This window comes from Giraffa tippelskirchi, chromosome 6 (assembly GCF_054371585.1).
Source record: "Giraffa tippelskirchi isolate mGirTip1 chromosome 6, T2T-mGirTip1v1.2.pri, whole genome shotgun sequence".
In the NCBI taxonomy this organism is placed as follows: domain Eukaryota; kingdom Metazoa; phylum Chordata; class Mammalia; order Artiodactyla; family Giraffidae; genus Giraffa; species Giraffa tippelskirchi.
In genome coordinates, this window is record NC_137280.1 from 731176 (window position 1) to 753170 (window position 21995).

Sequence of the window (21995 nt, forward strand, 5' to 3'; positions counted from 1 at the left end):
ATTTCAGCGCTTGGCGTTAACGACACAAAAACTGCCTTTCTGATTCCCTGGAAAATGTTCTCCAGAAGTGGCTGCTCGGGCATCTCAGCAGGAAGCCTCTCCCTCCCAGGTGTCTGCTCTCAGACAGCTCCGTGGCACAGCTGCTGCCGCCAGCATCATCACCACAAGCACCATTATCACTTTCCTTCTGAAGGCAACTGTGCCTAAGGCAGAGCAGGAATGAAAGCGAAGTCACGCCATCACCTCCGACTCTGTGCAACCCCGAGGACTGCAGCCTGCCAGGTTCCTCCGTCCTTGGGATTCTCCAGGCAGGAATGCTGGAGTGGGCTGCCATTCCCTTCTCCAGGGATCTTCCTGACAGAACCCACGTCTTCTGTACCCCCTGCGTTGCCAGCAGATTCTTTACCACTGAGCCACCGGGGAAGCCCACATGGCACGCGGCACGTACTAAATTAAGATATGAGTGCAACTAATATCTTATTAAATAAGATGTTAAGATAATGAAAATATATACATGCGGTCCCTCTCTCAAGCAGAGTAGGCATTGCAGGAGATACTACTACATATTATTCTGTGTTAATGATGCCCTGAGAGTTGTACACTGGAATAGTATTACCTTCAAATATCTTTCCTAAAGCAACTGGGATAGGGTTTGCACAATTTTTTTAACATTAAATTTTTAATGAGTTAAATTTTTGTTTAACGCGTTTAAAGAATGAGTGTCCTCTGGAAACCAGTTTAAAAAAGTAATTCCCTTCCCATCCACAAATTTTTCAAAATGGGCATCAGAGACAGATTGAAGGTGGGAGGAGAAGGGGACGACAGAGGATGAGACGGTTGGATGGCATCACCGACTCGATGGACATGAGTTTGGGTAGACTCCGGGAGCTGGTGATGGACAGGGAGGCCTGGATGCTGCAGCCCTTGGGGTCACAAAGAGTTAGACACGACTGAGTGACTGAACTGAACTGAAGGTTTTACCGTCAAATTGAGGGAGAGAGGGAAATAAAATCTATGTACAGATATATTAACACTTCATTAGTCCTGAAGACTTTTTATCCTATAGAATGAAACATGTTTGGAAGAATGGCAACATATTTATAAAAAATGTGTTGGCATAGTGGTTTTAAAAGAATTCCAGACTCAAATGATCCAGACACTAACCCAATATGTTTGCTTTGGGAGAACTTTTCCAAGACTAGACTCTGCATAGATAAATCAAGGAAATTCACTGAACCAAACCTTTAGAATTGCTGTTTTCAGAACTTCAGGAGTCACGAAGGAACCTAGGTGTGTAACCACACAGGATCTTAGTCTAAGCCCTTTGCCAAAGCATATAAATACTTTTAGACACTCCTTCCACATGTACAAGAAACCTCCATAAATCTCACTTTTGAGAATGCCTCTTTTTAGATACGTCCACCTGGACATGCTTCACCGACTAATTCCACTTGATGGATGGAGACTAAACTGAGATGTTAAGCAAATGAGAGATGATGAGAAACCAAAAAAAAACCAACATGGAAGGAATTTAAATTCCCACACCTGCACCCCTGTAGAAAAAAATTATTTCCTTACTTTTGAGCAGTATAGCTAAACGCAACCTGGTCTGAGAATTACGTCCTCCAGCTAATCCTTTGCTAATCTAGTGGGTTAATTGTCCCCTACGATATAGCGAATGTCGCCAAATGTGTTGTTCTTTACTGGACAGGATCTAAGTGTATATAAGTGTATATAATCTAGTCCTTAAGAAAAACTGTGCAGCTGCCAGTGACCTTTTGAGGAAGACCAGTCTCTCTCTCTTGCTGAAAATGTAACAACTTTCTAATGCCTTCCTGTAAAAGCTCAAAATCCTTGGTCTGAAAAAAAAGAAGAGATGATGTAAGTGAATTTGTGTTTACCTCTTCAGTTCCATCTCTTGGCAATCTCTCCACACCAAGGTATGTGCACACACGTGTACACTTGTGCACACACAGACACACATACAGACAATGCCCTCTAATCTCCAGCCATATCGAACCATGTGCAGTAACGGAAATGCCCCACCTTCTCTTCAACTCCACCCTTCCAAATGCCATGCATGCTGTTCTCTCTACTTGCAATAGCCTTCCTGTCCTTGTGTATCTGCCTGATTGCTCTCCCTCAGTTGAAAACCAGTCTATATGGTGCCCCGTCTGGGAAGCCTTCCTTCCCCAGCCCTCCAGGTCTGGCTTGTTATCTATTCTTGTGCCTACAGAGCTCTGTAAATTCTCCCAGGAGAGCATACGTGTCTTATTTGGTTCTGTTTTCCCCAGTAAGCTATAAACTCTTTGAGGACAAAAACCCTCAAACCTGGTTCAGTGAAGACATGTTGACCAAACAAACTCTAGATGTTAACTCAGCCCTCACCCACCCTGTACTTTCTCTTATTGCCGTCCACTTAGACAGGTTCCAAGAATCGAATGCTGATGTGTACTAAATAAATGGAGACTATTACAGGTAGTCATCATCATTAAATTCCAATTCTTATGATTCTTGATTTCCTTTAGGTTTGTTCCTTGAGAATTTGAAACAACTGGAAAATCTGTTAGACCAATGCACACAATTCAGTGCAAATTGCATTCAGCTTCTGGGAACATTCAGAAAGAGGTGTGGCTGATTTGAGAAGGTTTGCTGAAAGTTTCTAGGTTTTGAGGACAGTTATGGATATGGAAGAACACCAGTTAAGGGAAACAGATGCAGGATTAGTAGAATGTACATGGATGGGAGAAAAAATAACGGAAAAAAAAAAAAACACACGGTTTGACTTCCTTGCATAGAGCTTGCCAGCAGCAAAGAGAGACGTGGTGAGAAATCTACTGCGCTAATGGGCAATCTTGGGCAAATCCTTACCCTTTGGCCTGGGGAGCCATCGCGTCCTGGTGAACCAACATTTCCTGGGACACCCTGGACAGAGCAAGGACAGGAAGGTGTCAGAATCGTGGAAACCAATTACCCTCTCACCCAACTTCCCCGGAATAAATCAAGGCCTCCAAATAAACCTGCAACCATAAAGGTGAAGCTTTCCTGACTGAGAATACGGAACCCAGACCTTATTTACCGGAAGGAAAGGAAATGTCCCCCACCGGGGTTCACCCAGGGGAGCGTAAGGAGGACCCTCAGATGGGGGCAAAGGTCATGAATACAGGCTGCTGGTCCTCAGTATAGAAACCGTTCACTGCCAAGATCACAGCTGCCTTCAGAAGCTATGGTCTTTTGTCTTGGTAAAGCTCTGGACTGAGAGCAATGGACTCAAAAAATCAAAGTAGTACCTGTGGGCCCGGCAGTCCGGTCTCTCCTTTCTCTCCTTTTTCACCTGGCATTCCCTGGACATCGGAAAGGACGCGGGGTTAGGTTCACATCAGGAAACAGTAAATCCTTGGTCTCTTCTTTTTCTCTGCTGACTCTTCTAACATTTTCAACATTAAATTGTTTTTACACTAACATCCAAATACAGCATATTTCACTTTTCACATAAGCTACACAACTTATGTAAGCATGCTTACAGAGCAGAATGTTTATATTTCAGAATAGTTTAAACACAGTGTATACAATCTGATTTAGTTAAGTTTATACTGTAAATATATGAGCAGAGTCTTGAATATTTCAGTATTATTTATAGCTTAGATTTTAAAACTTACATCTATATATACTTTTGTTTTGTTTTGGCTAGAAACTTATAAAAAGGCAAAAGCAAACACAGTATCTGACCTGTAGCAAGACCTCAAGGTATACTTAGTATTAATTGTAATTATACAAACTGGCACATTAAATAAGAATAATTCATTCATGTGTAAATGACTCTGGAAATGAAGACATCTGAGCTAGGGAGACACAATCATACACACAGAAAGACTTGCTAAAAATGTATTTAAATCATTTACATTAAAAATGTGCTTAAAAATGTGTATCATGGCACAGATACTAATTACAGAGACTGGTTTTATTCCTTAAACCTAGATTCCTCTAGTAAGTTAAATGAGAATCAGTGAATGGAATTGAATTTGATTTCAATGGTATAAACAGCTCATGTGGCTGTAAAGAGCATATTGTCTATAATGTTAAACTCAACACAGCCTACTTTGATGGCCTGTCGAGATAAAGATCTAAATAAATGGCTTTTGTGGTTGTAGTTCCACAATTACTACAATTACAAAATGAAAAACTTAAGTTGTATGACATTTGTCACTTTCCAGGTTTTATCATACCCAGTAAGGACTTGGTCGCACAAGAAAAAGGAGTCATACATGTCAAGCCCTGCTTTCTCTTCTACAGACAAATTATCTGTGGATATACCTACCCTCTGGGTGGGTATATATATGTAAAAGGCCCCCTTTACTGAGTGAAAAACTGGCTTATGAAGGAACTCTCAGCCATGATGCTCATTGGTCAGTTCTTACTTTCAGGAGCTGGAAGAGGCTGTGGATCATTACTAGGGATGGAAGACAGAAGCTCATTCTATATAACTCACGGGGAAGCGACAACAACACAGCCCATCCGGACGTTCACACACAACTCACAGGCATTCCTTGAATGGAAAGACCACTCGGTCCCTGGGGTCCCGGGGGGCCCTGAGGTCCTGGAAGGCCCGTTTCACCCCGAGGGCCATCTGGTCCCTGAAAGGCAAGAAAGCCACACCAAAGGTAAGTTAGACCCTCTGGAACCCAGAAATATCTGCTACCCCAATGTTCCTGCTGAGCGCATTTATCTTTTATTTCATTAACTTTCCTAAGACATAAAACACTCATAGGAAAGCAAGACACCAAGCCTCAGATTCACCTCCCAGGCCTAGTCATCAGCGAGCCAGGAGAGTAAACACACAGTAGTTGCTGCAACTTTATTTTTGCTTCCATAAATAAAAACGCTGTGCCAACAACGTGAGTAATTAGACCCCCCACACTGCATCACAAATCCGAAAGATGTAAGCGGTACAAGACCACCCTCTTGGCCTGCGAAGGTTCCCACCATCCAGCCAAACGACATTCCCTCCCTTCGTTACTGTGAACTGTCATCTCTGGGGGGCTGCTCTGCGTTTATCGAAGATATTGTGAGCCGTTAGAGATGGAGCCGTGTAGGATACATCACCTCTGCCTGAGAAAACGTGCCACAACCGCAAAAAGTAAAACAGAACAACAGAGGAGATCTCGTGTGGTCTGAGTTTTGAGCGGGTAGTTCCCAATGCATCCTCTCCAGCCTTCTTTCACTGACTCCCCCTCGGGCTCGCCCCATTCTCTTACCTTGGTCCACTTGTTTCCAATTTTCTACTAAAAAAAAACTGCAGTGTTCTCTTCTCCATGAATAAATGCTGTGCAGATTTAATAAGTGACCATGTTGAAGCAGTAAGTCAAGCAAGATGGTTGGGGGCGACGCAGGGCAGCACCATGACGGTGAGACAGGTGGGCAAGCGATCAGAGGCCTGAAGCCAAGGAGCTGGGGCTGACTCTCCAGCCGTCGCACAGGACTGCAGGGTTTAAGAGTGTGATGTGATCCAGTGTGACTTTAAAGAAACGAATCGGGGGCACATATGAAGAATCAGTCAGAACCATCAGGCCACTGGAGCCAGAAATAGAGACGACCGGTTGGGCTGAGTGCGCTTAGGCTGGGCGCCTGCCGGCCCGCGGGTGCCTCCGTGCGAAGCAGGGAAACGCGTGCCTGGACCGATGGGTGGGCGCGCTCCTTTCGGTCGGGGCCTCCGCAAGTGTACAGACGGAACCCCCCGCTTGGTGACCTCGGGCAGTGAGAATGGAAGACAGGCCTGTGTGTCTGACGGGCGCGCGGTGGGAGGCAAGGAGAGGAGTCTAAAACCTGAACAGTGACCTGGAGGACTGCTGCCGAGCTGTGATCGGCGCTCCCCCTAAGACGCATCTTTGCTGCAGACGGAGGAAGCAAGACCGTAAGAGCGCGCACCCCCCGCAGCACTGATACCCCGTCTGACCCAGAAACCTTTCCGCTGAGTTAGGGCGTTTCTTCGGATGAAAACACACAAGCTTTTAAGAATAAGGGGAAAGGCTTCAGCACAACTTCCATAAAAATATAAGAAGCTTTACAACGTTACGTGGCAGCCTGGAATGGGAAGGGAGTTTGGGGGAGAATGGATACCTATGTATGTTTGGCTGAGTCCCTTTGCTGTCCACCTGAAACTATCACAACATTGTTAATGGGCTATACTCTGATATAAAATTTTTTAAAATTTAAAAAATATATAAGGAGCTTTAGATTGCCCAGGGTAAATATTACTTAACTCCGAAACTATACCGTGCCTGGGGATGAGAGAGAAAGAGAGCCTCACCTTTGGCCCCGGGTCACCCCGCTGGCCCTTCGGTCCTCGGAGTCCTGGGCCCCCCTGGCAAAAAGACGATAGTGTTAGCACAAAGACAAACCTGAAAGCAATCGAGTGTATTTGTTTCCCTTAGCAACATGGGTTACATAATTCTTATTTTGTACAAAGGCCAACACACTGTGTAATGATACGTTCATTATGTTCCTCAACTGAGGTCTGTCCCCCAGATTCACCTCTTCTTGTTAATGGTTTCAGAGTTTGAGTAAACTTTCTATACTAAATCCCTTTAAATTAAAAAAAAAAAAAAAGCTACAGGATCATTTGAATGAGTGTGTAAGATTACTGCTATTAATGATACAAATAATAAAAAATAAACTTAATGTAAATTTATATGCATGTCATATATCATGGCTTTGAGATTAAATTATTTAATTAGATTGTATTATATTAAATTGTAAAAAGCATATAAAATAGTAATAATTTAATTCTCTTTATTTATATCATAAAAAGCTATTTAGTGCTTCTGAAACTTCAGTTATTTGCATTTTCCCCTTAAAATTTCTGTCACATTAATGCACTGCCTGTACTATCATTTAGTAGTATTTTGTTTATACATTTATGTACATAATACATAATACAATAAATATGTATATATGTGTATATGCACTCTTTGCAAACATATTCTTTGTATATGTGTGCATAACATATATGTAAATATACTCTGAATATTTTTTACTTGACTCTTACTTCACTTAAATCTACTTTAAAAGCAAATATTATGTACTACAGCAGATGGAAAAACGTATTACTTACTAAGAATGTGAGGCAAACCTGAAAATATACTACAAATAACGTTACTAAACTTAGCTAGATTTTGTCCCTGGTGCTGTGAGCCAAGGGTTCACTCTTTATGAAAAGGCGGCATGAGTAAGGGTTAGCAGGGTCATGGGGCACTGGTCTAGGAATAGTGCTTTCACTTGAGCAGAAGGATGAAAAGACCATTGAAAATGGAGTGGCTTTCTCACTGGCTGAGTCCATTTGACCTCCGGCTACGGCCATAACTACTGATAGTCCTTCTGGTACCATCAGCACTTGCCTCCCTCGGGAAAAGACTGGATCAGGCCACAGTCACGGCCTCCTCTTGTTCGTCTTAAGCACTTACACGCACTCCCAGCATCACCTGGCTGCTTATCTTCTAGGTTTTTAACATACAGTAATCAAATTGTACTGTATGTAGCGCACACGTCTGTATAGGAAATATTACCTGCAGTATCTGTGGTATTATTTGACATATATAGATTACATATATGATACACCACTTTTCATATTTCAGAGTTAACTTAATGTTTTTCCATAACATGACATACAGATCTAACTTACTGTAAATGAGTTGCATAGTTGTCTGAACAATGAGATAATTTGTTTAACCATTATTTCATTACTGGAAATGTAGGGAATTTTCCCCACAATTTGTTACTGTCTAAACAATACTACAGTCACCATCCTTACACATGCCCTAAGTACCAACTTTAAAATTCAAGTACAGATTTTAATATTTAAGATATCAACAAGGAGAATTTTAAATGAAATGTAATAGATAGGCATATATATTGTCAAACTGTGCTCCAAAAACACTGCAGCAGTTTATTCAGCTGTTAGGAGTTGATGAAGAGAGTCTCTGTTTCTCTAAACTTTAGTCAGCACTTGATACTGTCAAATTTTACATTTTTATGAAGCTGGTAAAAATCATATCTTGCTCCTATTTCATTCCCTTAAGACTCCTATGATTGAGCATTTTTCATCTTTTGCCATTTGCATCTCAATACAACTACCAATTTATATTCTTCACCCAGTTTTCTATTGGGTTCAGTTCAGTTCAGTTCAGTCACTCAGTCATGTCCGACTCTTTGCGACCCCATGAAACTCAGCACGCCAGGCCTCCCTGTCCATCACCAACTCCCGGAGTTTACCCAAACCCATGTCCATCGAGTCGGTGATACCATGCAACCATCTTATTCTCTGCCGTCCCCTTCTCCTCCTGCCCCCAATCCTTCCCAGCATCAGGGTCTTTTCCAATGAGTCAACTCTTCGCATGAGGTGGCCAAAGTATTGGAGTTTCAGCTTCAACATCAGTCCTTCCAATGAACACCCAGGACTGATCTCCTTTAGGATGGACTGGTTGGATCTCCTTGCAGTCCAAGGGACTCTCAAGAGTCTTCTCCAACACCACAGTTCAAAAGCATCAATTCTTTGGTGCTCAGCTTTCTTCACCATCCAACTCTCACATCCATACATGACCACTGGAAAAACCATAGCCTTGACTAGATGGACCTTTGTTTGCAAAGTAATGTCTCTGCTTTTCAATATGCTATCTAGGTTGGTCATAACCTTCCTTCCAAGGAGTAAGTGTCTTTTAATTTCATGGCTGCAACCACCATCAGCAGTGATTTTGGAGCCCAAAAAAATAAAGTCTGACACTGTTTCCCCATCTATTTCCCATGACGTGATGGGACCAGATGCCATGATCTTAGTTTTCTGAACGTTGAGCTTTAAGCCAACTTTTTCACTCTCCTCTCTCACTTTCATCAAGAAGCTCTTCAGTTCTTCTTCACTTTCTGCCATAAGGATGGTGTCATCTGCATTATCTGAGGTTATTGATATTTCTCCCGGCAATCTTGATTCCAGCTTGTGTTTCTTCCAGCCCAGCGTTTCTCATGATGTACTCTGCATATAAGTTAAATAAGCAGGGTGACAATATACAGCCTTGATGTACTCCTTTTCCTATTTGGAACCAGTCTGTTGTTCCATGTCCAGTTCTAACTGTTGCTTCCTGACCTGCATACAGGTTTCTCAAGAGACAGGTCAGATGGTCTGGTATTCCCATCTCTTTCAGAATTTTCCACAGTTTATTGTGATCCACACAGTCAGAGGCTTTGGCATAGTCAATAAAGCATAAATAGATGTTTTTCTGGAACTCTCTTTCTTTTTCGATGATCCAGCGGGTGTTGGCAATTTGATCTCTGGTTCCTCTACCTTTTCTAAAACGAGCTTGAACATCTGGAAGTTCACGGTTCACATATTGCCGATGAGTGCAATTGTGCGGTAGTTTGAGCATTCTTTGGCATTGCCTTTCTTTGGGATTGGAATGAAAACTGACCTTTTCCAGTTCTATTGGGTTACGTGTCTTTTTCTCTTTAATGTGCAGAAATTCTCCACATATTTGGATACTACATCCTTAACTGTTACAGATGTGCAAATGTTTTTCCCAACTGTGGCAGACATTGTTGGTTGATTATCAAAGTGTCTTTTCTGACTTCCTTCTCCATTTTACTTTTCCTGCTATAAAGACAGAGATTTGCTTGCCCAGCCTCCAAGGAATGGGCACATTAACTGGTTTGGGCCAACATGATCAAGAAGCCATAAGTCTAAAGAAAGTAAATTTGGAAGCTGGAACAAGTTTCGGTCTTGATAAAGTTGTTGAGCAGTCGAATTTGCTTGTGACCACCTACCTCTAGGTCTTTTGCTGAGCAAAGTATGAATGTTTAAGCATCCCAATGATCTACATCATTGTATTAGTCAAATTTTCTGTTCCTTGCAAGAAGCCTAGTGCATTCCAATTAACATACTCATTCTGGCACACCTCTTTAATTGTGTTTGTTCATCTTAAATGATTGATTGTCTTTCAGTTGAAGGTTTTGTCCAAATGTGGCAATGTGGCTCACAGATATTCACACCCGAGGTACCAAGTCTACAAAATCCAGGAAACCTTTTATACTTCTAACTTGTTTTCCACCTTATACCTAACCTTCATTGTGGAGTCGGTGACAACAATTCAACAAATGTTTGTGGATGCGAACTTTCATCCTTTTAGTAAGAAAGGGTTAGTCGAGGCAAAAGGAATATGGTTCTTTCACCCATGGCGTCCTGTGGCTTTTCTGGAGTTTTATTGGCACCTATCACTGGGTAAATTCTTGAATAAGAAAACAGTCGCAACTATGTCAAATCATCAGACAAGGTTTATTGCATACATTGGGGGATTTGTTGCTTTTGTTACTTAGTCACTAAGTCATGTCCAACTCTTTGCGACCCCATGGAAGAAGCCTGCCAGGCCCTTCTGTCCATGGGATTTCTCAGGCAAGAATACTGGAGTGGGTTGCCATTTCCTTCTCCAGGGGAGCTTCCTGACCCAGGGATGGAACCCATATTTCCTTCATTCAGGCAGATTCTTTACCACTAAGCTACGTTGAAAGCCATACTGTTGGGACACTGTTTCTTAAATAGTTTATTATACTTGAAAATGCCAATAGCTTTTCTATTTCACCTCTTCGTCCTTCTCCCCAAGTCAGAGCTCAACCCTGCTTTTCTGCTTCTGGGCTGCTTCTTTCCTCATTACAAAGTTTGACTCTTAGGCCATACATAAATACTTTATAACTTGTTACAGCAGCATTGCAGATGAAAAAAACTTGGAAAGCCTCCAGCTAAAAAAGCTTATTAATGCTGATTAAAATAAAATAAAGGCTATTCTAATTAGGAATTGACTCTTTAAGCACCATAATGGAAAAGAGACCAAGCAGCAGAGCAGCAGGCCTCACTGAGGCTGCCCGGAGGGAGGAGAGGGGGGAGGTGGCTGAGGCTGCCTCAAGGGAGGAGAGGGGGGAGGTGGAGGTGGCTGAGGCTGCCTCAAGGGAGGAGAGGGGGGAGGTAGCTGAGGCTGCCCCGAGGGAGGAGAGGGGGAAGGTGGCTGAGGCTGCCCCAGGGGAGGAGAAGGGAGGTGGCTGAGGTCTCTGGAAGTGGGGTCACAGCCCCCACAAGGCAGTCAAGAGGGAGCCGGGCTCCACGACGGGCAGGGGCCAGGTGGACCATGAAGCGAGCCTTAAAGCTGAGGAACTCCAAAGACGGCAATCTGAGTGAGCTAGAGCAAGCAAAAAAAGGCTCACTAGCAGGTGGAAAATCAAGATTTTTTCCACTTTAGCTATGGGAGGAGTAAATGTCTCCACTAAGAAATACAACCCAAAAACTGATTCTCATACAATTGAGGGACCAGAATTTACTGGCTTTCAGCTGGCTTGTGCAACCAGGATATTAACAGAAGCAGACACATACACTCTCTCAAAAACTACTGCTCAAACATGGGCTCAAAATATTCCCAGAAAGTTTCAAGTAATGCAAACCCAGATATACACACCCCCCTCCCGAAATCAGAAAAGACACGTGGAGACAATATAGCAGGAATAACACTATCAACAAAACAGATGGCAGAACCAAGACCACATATACTGCAGATGTTGGAATTATTAGATAAAGAATGCAAATCACCTTGAAAATATTTAAAGAAAAAAGGTTTGAAAATGTTACAAAAGAAGAAGAGGCTATACGAATGGCCAGAAGATTTGAAATGGAACCAAACATAACTTCTAGAGAAACTAAATATGAAAATCACAGTCAGAAATACAGCACAGAGGTTAAGCAGCATATTAGACAGAGCTAAGCACAGAGCACACCAGAAAGTGATTTTGAAGATATTACACAGAATAGAGCCTGGGACACAGACAGAAAATAAACCTGAGGCTAAAAAGACATGAGAGTGAAATTAGAAGGTACAATGCACATCTAGTTGGCATTTCAGAAAAATAGAGATGATCAGAGAGAGGGAATATTTAAAGAGAAGATGACTAAGAAAACTCCAAAATGTATGAGAAACGTTGATATTCAAATTCATAAGGCCCTCAACTTTCCAAGACTACAAAACAGTAGCATCAAAATATAATGTAGTGAAACTTCTGATCATTAATGACAAAAGAATCTTAAAAGAAACTAAGGGAGAAAATATTTCTCACAGGAAAATGACAGTTAATTCAACTGACAGCTGACTTCTCTATAACATCAATGGAAGCCATACGATACTGTAATAGCATCTACAAAGTGCTCAGAGGAAATAACTGTTAATCTAGAATTGCATTCCCAGTTTATTAGTTTGGAAAGTTGTCTGACTGTTTTTATGGAGGTCAATATTCACATTTAAGCACGGTAGGAGATTTCTTCTTCTCTTATATTGGAATCTGAGCTGCCCTAGTGCAGCAGCGTCGCTTCAGCACGTCAGGCAGCGTGAAACCCTTGGTGCTTGCCTCCTATTGCTGTGCCGCCCGACAGCACTGCTTGTCACAGTGAATCCACCACCACACGTTCAAAGGAGGGCATTCAGCTTTCATTCAGGAGCAACATCCAGGGTGACTGCATACACCTCCTCTCTCCCTGGCCGGAACTTAGTCACAAGGTCATCTTTACTTGCATAACTGCTAAGAAATCAAGTCTCAAGATGAATGGCCATGAACTTGGCCATGTACCCAGGGGAGTATCTACTATTAAAAAAGCAGCAGCAGAAATGATTCAGGGGGAAATCAGTAACCTTTGTAACAACTATCACATAACATTTAAGTTCAAATGAAGCAAGACTTACTGGAGGGCCAGCTGGTCCCAGAGCCGCTTTGTTGATTTCGGAACAGGAGCAGGTGTGCGGGAGTTCTGGACAGGCCTCCTCATCCCTCTGCAGAGAAAAAGAAATAGCACGACTATTAACAAGATGGTCTATACAAGTGACTTTATGACTCAAAGGAAACATTTGGAGACACTTCAAAAAAATCCTTCAGTGAGCATTAGTCTAGAAAGGCAGAGAATATTCCCTTCTGACCACAAAATGTTTCCTTTAAAGAACAATGAATGGGTGTCTAGTAAGGCATTAATCATCATCGTTATCAAAGGATGTTGACAAAACCAGCTTGGGAATCCAGGTGAAGCAAGAAAGGCAGAACTGGAGGCACAAAACCAAAAATTCTGGTTACTATTTAATTCGGTTGGATAAGTGGTACTCCATGAACTAAGGGTCCTGAAAATGTCCTTAGTGATACAACACTTTTTTCCATTTCAAAGGATAAAAGAACACTTGCAGGGATAGTCCATCAAAACAACCGCATCCACATGAAGACTAAGAACCAAAAGAAAATAAAAATGCTGGTTAAACGCATCAGACACACACACCTGCAGCGATTTTAGCTCCTGCTCACGTTCCGTGGCTGAAAGTGAGAAGACACCACAGCACCATCTAAGCTTTGGGTTAAGACGTCATTTCCTCTTGGAGAATTTTGATGCCAGGTGATGCCACAAGATAGATTATTTATGTCAGACTGAATATGCCTGAATGAGTTACTGGAGTGTAAAGGAAGACAGGGCACCTGCTGAGAGCTACTGAATGATTTGCGAATATCCCATCTGGAGCAACAGCCAAAAAAGTCCGCCCTAGGATAAATAAACTAGAAAGGGTCCATCAGTCCCTTTGGATAGAGAAAATGAGCTTTGTTTTCTAAGATCTTGGGGAAAGGTACTGTTAGAGCTGAATAGAGGACAGATGATAATTAAATTGTCAAGTTGAAAATAATTTCAGGTTCTGAATATTCACAACAGAAATCCAAAAGAGTCTGAGCAAAAGAGCCTTTATATGCTTCTCTCCAAATGCCGGACAATATTCAAAAGTTTCAGCTCATTACAAGAAAGGAAAACCCTGCTAACGCATCTATCTGGTTTGATATCTTGGGCAGCTTGAAGGAAATACAGACTTAAGAATCCTGAAAGATCCCCCCAAGCAGGCTGACAGCAGGCCTCCTGTGCCCAGAGACTGCCTAACAGTTTTGCCACTGCTGTTGACTGTGACTCCATCTGAGTCTTTCTACCATGGGATTTGCACACCTTCAGTGACAGAAAGGAAAAGAACGGCTCGGAGAGGGCAGGGATCTTCCTAGGAGACACGGTGATTACATTCTTGATGCAGGACAGGATTCTGAGTGCTTCCTTACAATCTCCACTCTACCTGCCCTTAAGCACAGCATCATAGTGTCTCTGCTTTAATTCCTCACCATAGTTTAATGGAAACTTATTTTGATGAAAAAAAAGTCACTCCCTTCTCAAACAAAGTCATCACAAATACATGGCCTGCAGCAGATGACGTGAGCTGGTGTAAGGTCTTCAAAGAGGAAATTTTTTAGACTTGATGAAGTCTTCCCCGTGACCGTGGTCCAGGTTGAATTCTTAAGACAGGACTCCCGCCCAAACATAACAGGGTCAACATTTCAGCTCACCGGTCCTAAAGATCCTTAGATATGAACAATCCATTTTTAAATATACAGTCATCCACCCTGGTAAGTTACACTTGGTATTTATAATGAGAAAAGGTTTATTTTTCTAGCAGCTTTGCCTACGTTAAATAGGTTATGACTCTGGTTCCCAGATTGTGTGGGAAGAAGGCCTGGGGCATTACAGGAAATTTCCCGGGGCACTCTGAGCTTTCAAAAAAGAGAAACAGCAGAATTCGGTACCCATTGGACTTTGTGTACACAACGAGCTCAGGGCATAACAGTTCACGATTTCAACACTAGAAACTCCATGTACACCACAAGCTCAGGGTATAATAGTTCACAATTTCAACACTAGAAGGGGCTTCCCTGAAGTTCAGCGGTTAAGACTCCCTGTTTCCACAGCAGGGGGCCATGGCCCAGGTCGGGAAACTAAGATCCCAAAGACAACAAAAAAACAACAAAAAACTTTGTAAATCTGTTTTATCAGCACTTGCTATGAAGGAAAGAAATACCATGGGGAAAATCAGCGTGAAGAAGGGAAGGTGGGCCATCCCTGCTGGTCCAGAGGCTGAGACTCTGAGCCCCCAGTGCGGGGCCCAGTCGGACCCCTCACCAGGCAGCTAGGTTCCCCCTGCAACTAAAGGTCCCCCGTGCTGCAGCTAAGACCTGGCACAGAGAAACACATAAATAAACAATTAAAAAAAAAAAGAAGCGAGGGTGGTAACGTCCAATCAGATTCCGAGATCCGAGAAACTGTGCATTCTCAACAGGCACACACATCCCATTAGTAAGTAGCTGTGGTTATTTAAAAATAAGTGTATCATTTTAAAGTTTTGATTTATATATTACTATATTGTTGTTTCATACAGCAGAGTTTTTAACATACAAACACTTATGAAGACATTTGGACCTAATGACCTCATATATGGAATTATTAGATATTTCTTTTGGCTCTGGGGTGTCATGAAAAAAAATTATTGCAACACCAAAGGATTCGTGAACCATGAAATTTGGGAACATCTGGGCTCTGTAAGTGGCACCCCATGTAGCTGGACAGTCCTCACCGTGTATGTCAGTGTGTTCTGCTGATTCCAGATATACCTCCTTCTTAACTGTTATTTAATTTTCATCATCATCATCATAATGAATTATGCGTGACGTAAGTTTTGTGAAATAGCATTTCATTTTCAGCATTGCAATTAAATTTAACTTTAGAAAATTTCAGCAGAGAACAGAAACAGTGAAAGAAGAATTCTTACCAGGGCAGGAAGTTCACAGCATTTGTCTTTATTGGCCCATGATGTGGAACAAACAATATCAAACATCTGTAACTGGAACTGCAATTTAAAAAGAAAATTGCCATTCAATAAAAGACATATACAGTATACACAATATTCAATAAAAGATACATTGTGTTTATAATTTATCATGATTTCACAGTATACATTACATAGTGTTGCTAGCCGCTGAGTCGTGTCTGACTCTTCATGACCCCGTGAACTGTACCCGCCAGGCCCCTCTGTCCATGGGATTCCCCAGGCAAGAGCACTGGAGGGGTTGCCGTTCCCTTCTCCAGGGACCTTCCCCACCCAGGGATCAATCCTGGCTCTCCTGCATGGCAGGCAGATCCTTTACCATCTGAGCCACCTTACATAATAGGACGCCAACACACTTATAATACTACAGTGAATAAATTTTAAAAGTCATTCCTCAAACACACAGTGATTTAAGACTTCTATCAGTGGTTACTCCATCCACCATCCAAACTGCCTTATTCATCACAATCCTTCCTCCCATCTCTATGTAAAAACGCTTAGAGCCTCTGTTGAAATCCTCCCTTACGGCCCACTGCAGTTAGGCCAAGTGCCTCCGCGACCCACCAGGCTCCGGACATCTCTCACCGCCTCCGTGACCCACCGGGCCCCGGACATCTCTCACAGCACATCCCCCACAATCCAGGGCCCTTATTTATATTTCCCCTCAGAGTGGGCACTCATTGAAGACACGGCATCTCTTACTCATCTTCGTGCCCCCATCACAATGGGTGACATGCAGGGACTTCCCTGGAGGTCCAGGGTCAGTACGTGGAGCTTCACTGTAGGGGCCACAGGCTTGATCCCTGGTTGGGGAACTAAGATCCCATATGCCTCGTAGCATGGCAAAAAAAAAAGGTGGCACGTAGTAGCTATTCGTGAAGGCTTGTTGAATTATTTCTGACTTCCATCATTCACGCATACATTTGACCACTTTTTCTTTAGTGTATAATGCAAGCCAGATACCACATAGACCTTTAGGATATAAAAATGAGCAAAACCAGCTTTTTGCCCACAAAGAATTTACAGGGAGTAAGAGACTGACACATAAATACTGTTTACAGCGTGGTGAGTGTCATGACAGACTCACATATGGCGCTGTGAAAATCCGTGCTGTGCATTTTCATTCAAGCCATTGATCACGCCATAAATATTTAGACAGTCTTGTTCTACTCATGTTTGTTGGCAACAATTTAAAGTATATTTTGAAATATTTAGAAACATTATTATAATATCATTAAGGGCTCACAGCAGCTTCATGACCTAACCATTTCTAATACTATATTTCTTCCTATATTGTTCTCAAATATTGCATGTCATCAGGAGTTTGGGGATCCCCAGGAGGAGGAAAATGGCAAACCACTCCAGCGTTCTTCCCTGAAAAATCCCATGGACAGAGGAGCTTGGCAGGCTACAGTCCATGGGGTCGCAAAGAGTTGGACACAACTAAGTGACTAAAAATGTAGCAGGACTCAGGAGTTTGGGATTAACAGATACACACTTCTATATATAAAAAAAGATAAACAACAAAGACCTACTGTATAACCCAGGGAACTGCATTCAATATCTTATAATATCCTACAGTGGAAAGAATCTGAAAAAGAATAGGAGACCAAAGAGCCACAGTTTCGATCCCTGGGTGGGGAAGATCCCCTGGAGGAGGGCACAGCAACCCACTCCAGTCTTCTTGCCTGGAGAGTCCCATGGTCAGAGGAGCCTGGCAGGCTACAGTCCATGGGGTCACAAAGAGTCAGACATGACTGAGCGATTTAGCAAATAGCACACATCTATCTATAACAGAATCACTTTGCTGTACACTTGAAACTAACACAACATTGTAAATCAACTAAAAATAAAAGTGTCATCAGTTACAGAGCTGGCAGAAGGATGGAATTCTCTTCTTCTTTAGTTCTGTGAGCCTGTTTCTATTGTGTAACTTCATTTGTCTCATGTCTTTTTAGACTCCACATTCCACATATAAGAGACGTCATACGGTGTTTCTGCTTCTCTGATGTACTTCACTTAGTATGACAATCCCTAGATTTACATAATCTGTAAGATGCCTTCAGCAAGTGGTATTTTCAGCAAAAACTGGAAACTTCTTGGTGCCTTGTCTTCTCTCATCCCTGTCAAGGGTCCCCTGGGTGCAGATAAGAATATTCAGTTGGCATGACTGGAAACAGGCTACTAACGGTGCCTCCAGCATCACGAAAGAATCTGTCCCATCTGACAGCAAAGAAAATGAAGTCAGGGTTTCTCTGGTCACACCCAGGAAGAATTGTGCCTTGCTGCAAACATCTTTTCCCAAGTGGGTTTTGAAAGATTAATAACACAAATGTGGAAAGCAGATCCATTAATCAAGACATCACGCTTTCTTTTTTCAATATAAAACCATTGCATTATTTGAAGTAATAAGTGCATGGCTCAATACACTCTTTTTTCCATATTAAAAAAAATTTTTTTTCAAAGGGAATGCTATTTCACTCTGTTCAGGGCAACCACGCAACTAAATTATGATCATCGAGAAATTAAGTTTGTAATGGATGGACCTGGGGATGTTCATACTAAGTGAAGTAAGTCAGAGAAGCAGAAACATCGTACAACATCTCTTAGATGCGGAATCTAAAAAGACATGATACAAATGAACTTACAATACAGAAATGGGCTCACAGAATCAGAGAGGAAACCTATGGCAGCCGGGGGAAAGGATGGGGGGAAGGGATAGTGAGGGAGCTTGGGATGGACAGGTAGACACTGCTGTGTTTAAACTGTGACCAACGCGGCCCCACTGGAGAGCGCAGGGAACCCTGCTCAATGTTACGTCTGGGGGAGAAGGGGTACATGTCTCTGTACGGCTGAGGCCCTTTGCTGCCCACCTGAATCTATCACAACATTGTTAATTGGCTATACTCCTATACAAAACAAAAAGTTCAATTAAAAAAATTAGGTTTTTAAAGTTAAAGCATTTTTGAAGAATGTGGCTGCTGATTCTCATAAGCAACAGTAGCAGCAAAGGTATTTCAAGGAGCACAGGGATTAGGAGGCAATGGAGCTAGACTGCCTGGGTGTGATCCACTCACAAGCTAAGCCATTTTAAACAAATTGCTCAGGGTGGTGGAGTCTCAGTTTTCCTTATCTGTAAAACAGAAGAATAACAGCAGCTCTGCAATAGCAGCTATTCATTAGAGTGATAACAGCAGCCATAACAGCAAAATGAACCCCTAAAGGGAAATATTTAGAACAGTTCCTGAAATACAGTTATACAAAGTAAACATTATTTTAAAGCAATGTGTAGAAAAGCCCTTTCATAGTTGACCTGTAAGCTGCAGGAGTATATAACACAGAGGCCAAAACAGTTACATCAAAAGGATGAAAGTGATGTGATGTTGAGAGCAGAAATATAACAGCAGCTTGTGTTCACAATCATCATATCTGTTTAATATTGTGGTTGAGAAAAATCTCAGCAAATAACAACAATACCAGCAAACATTTGTTGAAAACCTGGCTGTGAGCCAGGCACCATCCCAAGGACTTCATCTATATCATTTAATCTTCCACTCACCACTGTGAGGTCTGGTAATAGTAATGTCTACCCCATTCTGGTAGGCTGCAGTCCATGGGGTCGCTAGGAGTCGGACACGACTGAGCGACTTCCCTTTCACTTTTCACTTTCATGCATTGGAGAAGGAAATGGCAACCCACTCCAGTGTTCTTGCCTGGAGAATCCCAGGGACGAGGGAGCCTGTTGGGCTGCCATCTATGGGGTAGCACAGAGTCGGACACGACTGAAGCGACTTAGCAGCAGCAACCCCATTCTGTAAATTAGGACTTGGAATGAAAAAGCCTAAGTAATTTAAGCACATGTTGAAAGCTGAATTCCTATTGAGAGCTGAACAGCACACCTCATTTTCTTGTGGTTTATTTTGTGAACAGATCATTAGTCTAATGTTTAAAATGCAGATACCCCGGCCTGACTTGACAATGCCATCTGACTTTATAATGACTTTTATTAAATGAGCCCCATTATGACGGCATTAGATTCAGCTAATTCTGTAAGTCATTCATCCATTAAGAAATTTTCCATTTCTGAATAGAGCCCTCAGTGTGAAAACATTTTAGTGAATGAAAAGATTTATTTAAAGCCAAGGCCTTTCACTAGTTCTAGGATATACCAGGCTTTCTTGAAGTTTTTCAAATAAACATTCACCACCCAATCACCTATAACAGTACAATGTCTCCATACAAACCTTTGGCTAAACTTCTTTTGCCCTCTTGAGTTATTGGGATTCTTATGAGTTCATTTTATTTATTCGAGAGGTTGAATACCTACTAAGTGCTGAATGAGGCCAATACTATCATTTGAAGAATGCTTGTGGGCTGTCTTTTCTTTTTCAAGTTAGATGAAGTCAGAAGCCTTTTTTGTGTGAGTACAACAAATTTATTCATAATTGTTTTGCATTCGTAATAGTTTAGATTCCTCAGCCTTTATTTAGAGACTTCTTTTCCAAGTCACATTTCTAGGGACTGATTTTTTAAAATCTGGATTTTATTCCAGAAGTAATTAAATACACATTTATACAAATCATGGAGGAAACATTACAGAGATAATATGTCAAAGATCTTAGATGTGAATACCTAAAAATTCAAGACAGCATAGATCAAAATAAACCATACTTTAAGCGTCTAAGAGGCAGCCCCTTTTGACTTTTGCAACTTTTTTCCTTTGTAACTAACAGCATTATGAAAAAAAAATCTGCAAAAGATTCTTCTTATAATCTCTTTCAAGGGAATACTTAGACAATTACAAATGCTCATTTTTCATTATTGGACATTTTTGTCTGGGCGTAGCACAAAAGGCAAGTCATTTGGGGTCAAATGTTAGCATGAAAATAAGATTAAAATATTTTTTGGCAGTTGAGGCACTATAATCTGTGAATGGAAATTAAAAGGGACTTCCCACTCAGTACCATATTTTATCTTCTGATTTTTTTCTAGCATATCATTTTTAAGCTTATAATTTGAAGTCAAGCTGTACCTGATCTGATACAAATATTTAGAGAGCTTTACATTCCCTGAGAACACAGGAGAAAGAGTTCTGGGGATCCAGGCCGTCTTCTTCTTTCAATTTGGTGTGTAACTTTTACTGACTCCACCTTCAAACGAAGATTTATTAAGCACTTACCAGTTGTCAGCTACTTAACAGGGTGTTTTTACTTGCTCTCAATCAACTTACTGAATTTAAGGGAAACCATAATGGCACTTATTCAATTAGGAGATGAAAGTGAACATCTGTTGCAATTGTCGGTAGTAATTAGAATGTTAAGGTGCAGACATGCTGGGGGGCGCATTTTGATCACATTTATTTCAAGGCTGTAATTCAAATAATGTTAAGTTTTTGAACTTGCCAGTGATTAGACAGGGCATATGGTCACTGTCACAGACCAGATTCCTTCCTCTGCCTTAAGTTCGATCATAATCAGTCTGGCCCAATGGAAGAGAGCTCAGAATGGACAGCAACTCAAACCTAATCTCACTCTCCTCGTGTTTGCAAGGGGGTCTCTCCCTAACTTATTCAGGTCTCAGTTTCTGCATCTATAAAATGGGGATGATATATTTTCCCAGGGTTATTGGAGGATTAAATGAGAACATCTTAGAAACGCTCACACTGCCTAGTCCGTGTGTGTATATCGGTCAGTCGTGTCCGACTCTTTGCAACCCCATGGACTGGATCCCGCCAGGCTCCTCCATCCACGGAATTCTCCAGGCAAGAATACTGGAGTGGGTTGCCATTCCCTTTTCTAGGGGCCTAATCCATATTAGGCAATACATATTAGTCACTATCATCATTTTAAGGATTAAAAGACACAATCGAGTGAAAACACAGCCATGTCCTTACAATTGAAAAACACTTGTTTCTATAGGATCATTGACTTGTCTTCTATTGATTCCTACATAAAAACTTTAACTCAGAAAATAAAATTACTAACAATTCTATAATATAACTTGTATTTATTTTTATTTACACATCAGAGAACTAAACAAATAACTGTATACTTATCTAGGTGTTAGGTTTTAAAGGTGGAGAAAAGATACTAAGAAACATGATCAATGCCAGAAGCTCAAAAATTTTCTTGAATCTTCTGTGACTGGCAGCATGGTCATTTCATTAAGTATCAGAAAAAGTAGAAGAAACCTCTCAGGACAAAGAAGACTGGAAAGGAGAGGCCCAGGTGTTGTATCTCCTCCCCTGAGTGCTTT

At 41.7% G+C, this 21995-nt stretch overlaps 1 protein-coding gene across 8 annotated transcripts in view; it reads right to left on the bottom strand.

The window, feature by feature from the left end:
* COL14A1 (collagen type XIV alpha 1 chain) overlaps positions 1 to 21995 on the bottom strand; it is a 216434-nt gene that overhangs the window by 52870 nt on the left and 141569 nt on the right. For all 8 annotated transcript variants that reach the window (XM_081504793.1, XM_081504789.1, XM_081504791.1 and 5 more), the window contains exons 35-40: positions 15684 to 15761; positions 12756 to 12842; positions 6308 to 6361; positions 4539 to 4634; positions 3291 to 3344; positions 2872 to 2925 (exon numbers count right to left, since the gene is read on the bottom strand). In XM_081504793.1, the coding sequence (XP_081360919.1) occupies positions 2872 to 2925; positions 3291 to 3344; positions 4539 to 4634; positions 6308 to 6361; positions 12756 to 12842; positions 15684 to 15761 (423 nt within the window). The remainder of the gene's footprint in view (positions 1 to 2871; positions 2926 to 3290; positions 3345 to 4538; positions 4635 to 6307; positions 6362 to 12755; positions 12843 to 15683; positions 15762 to 21995) is intronic.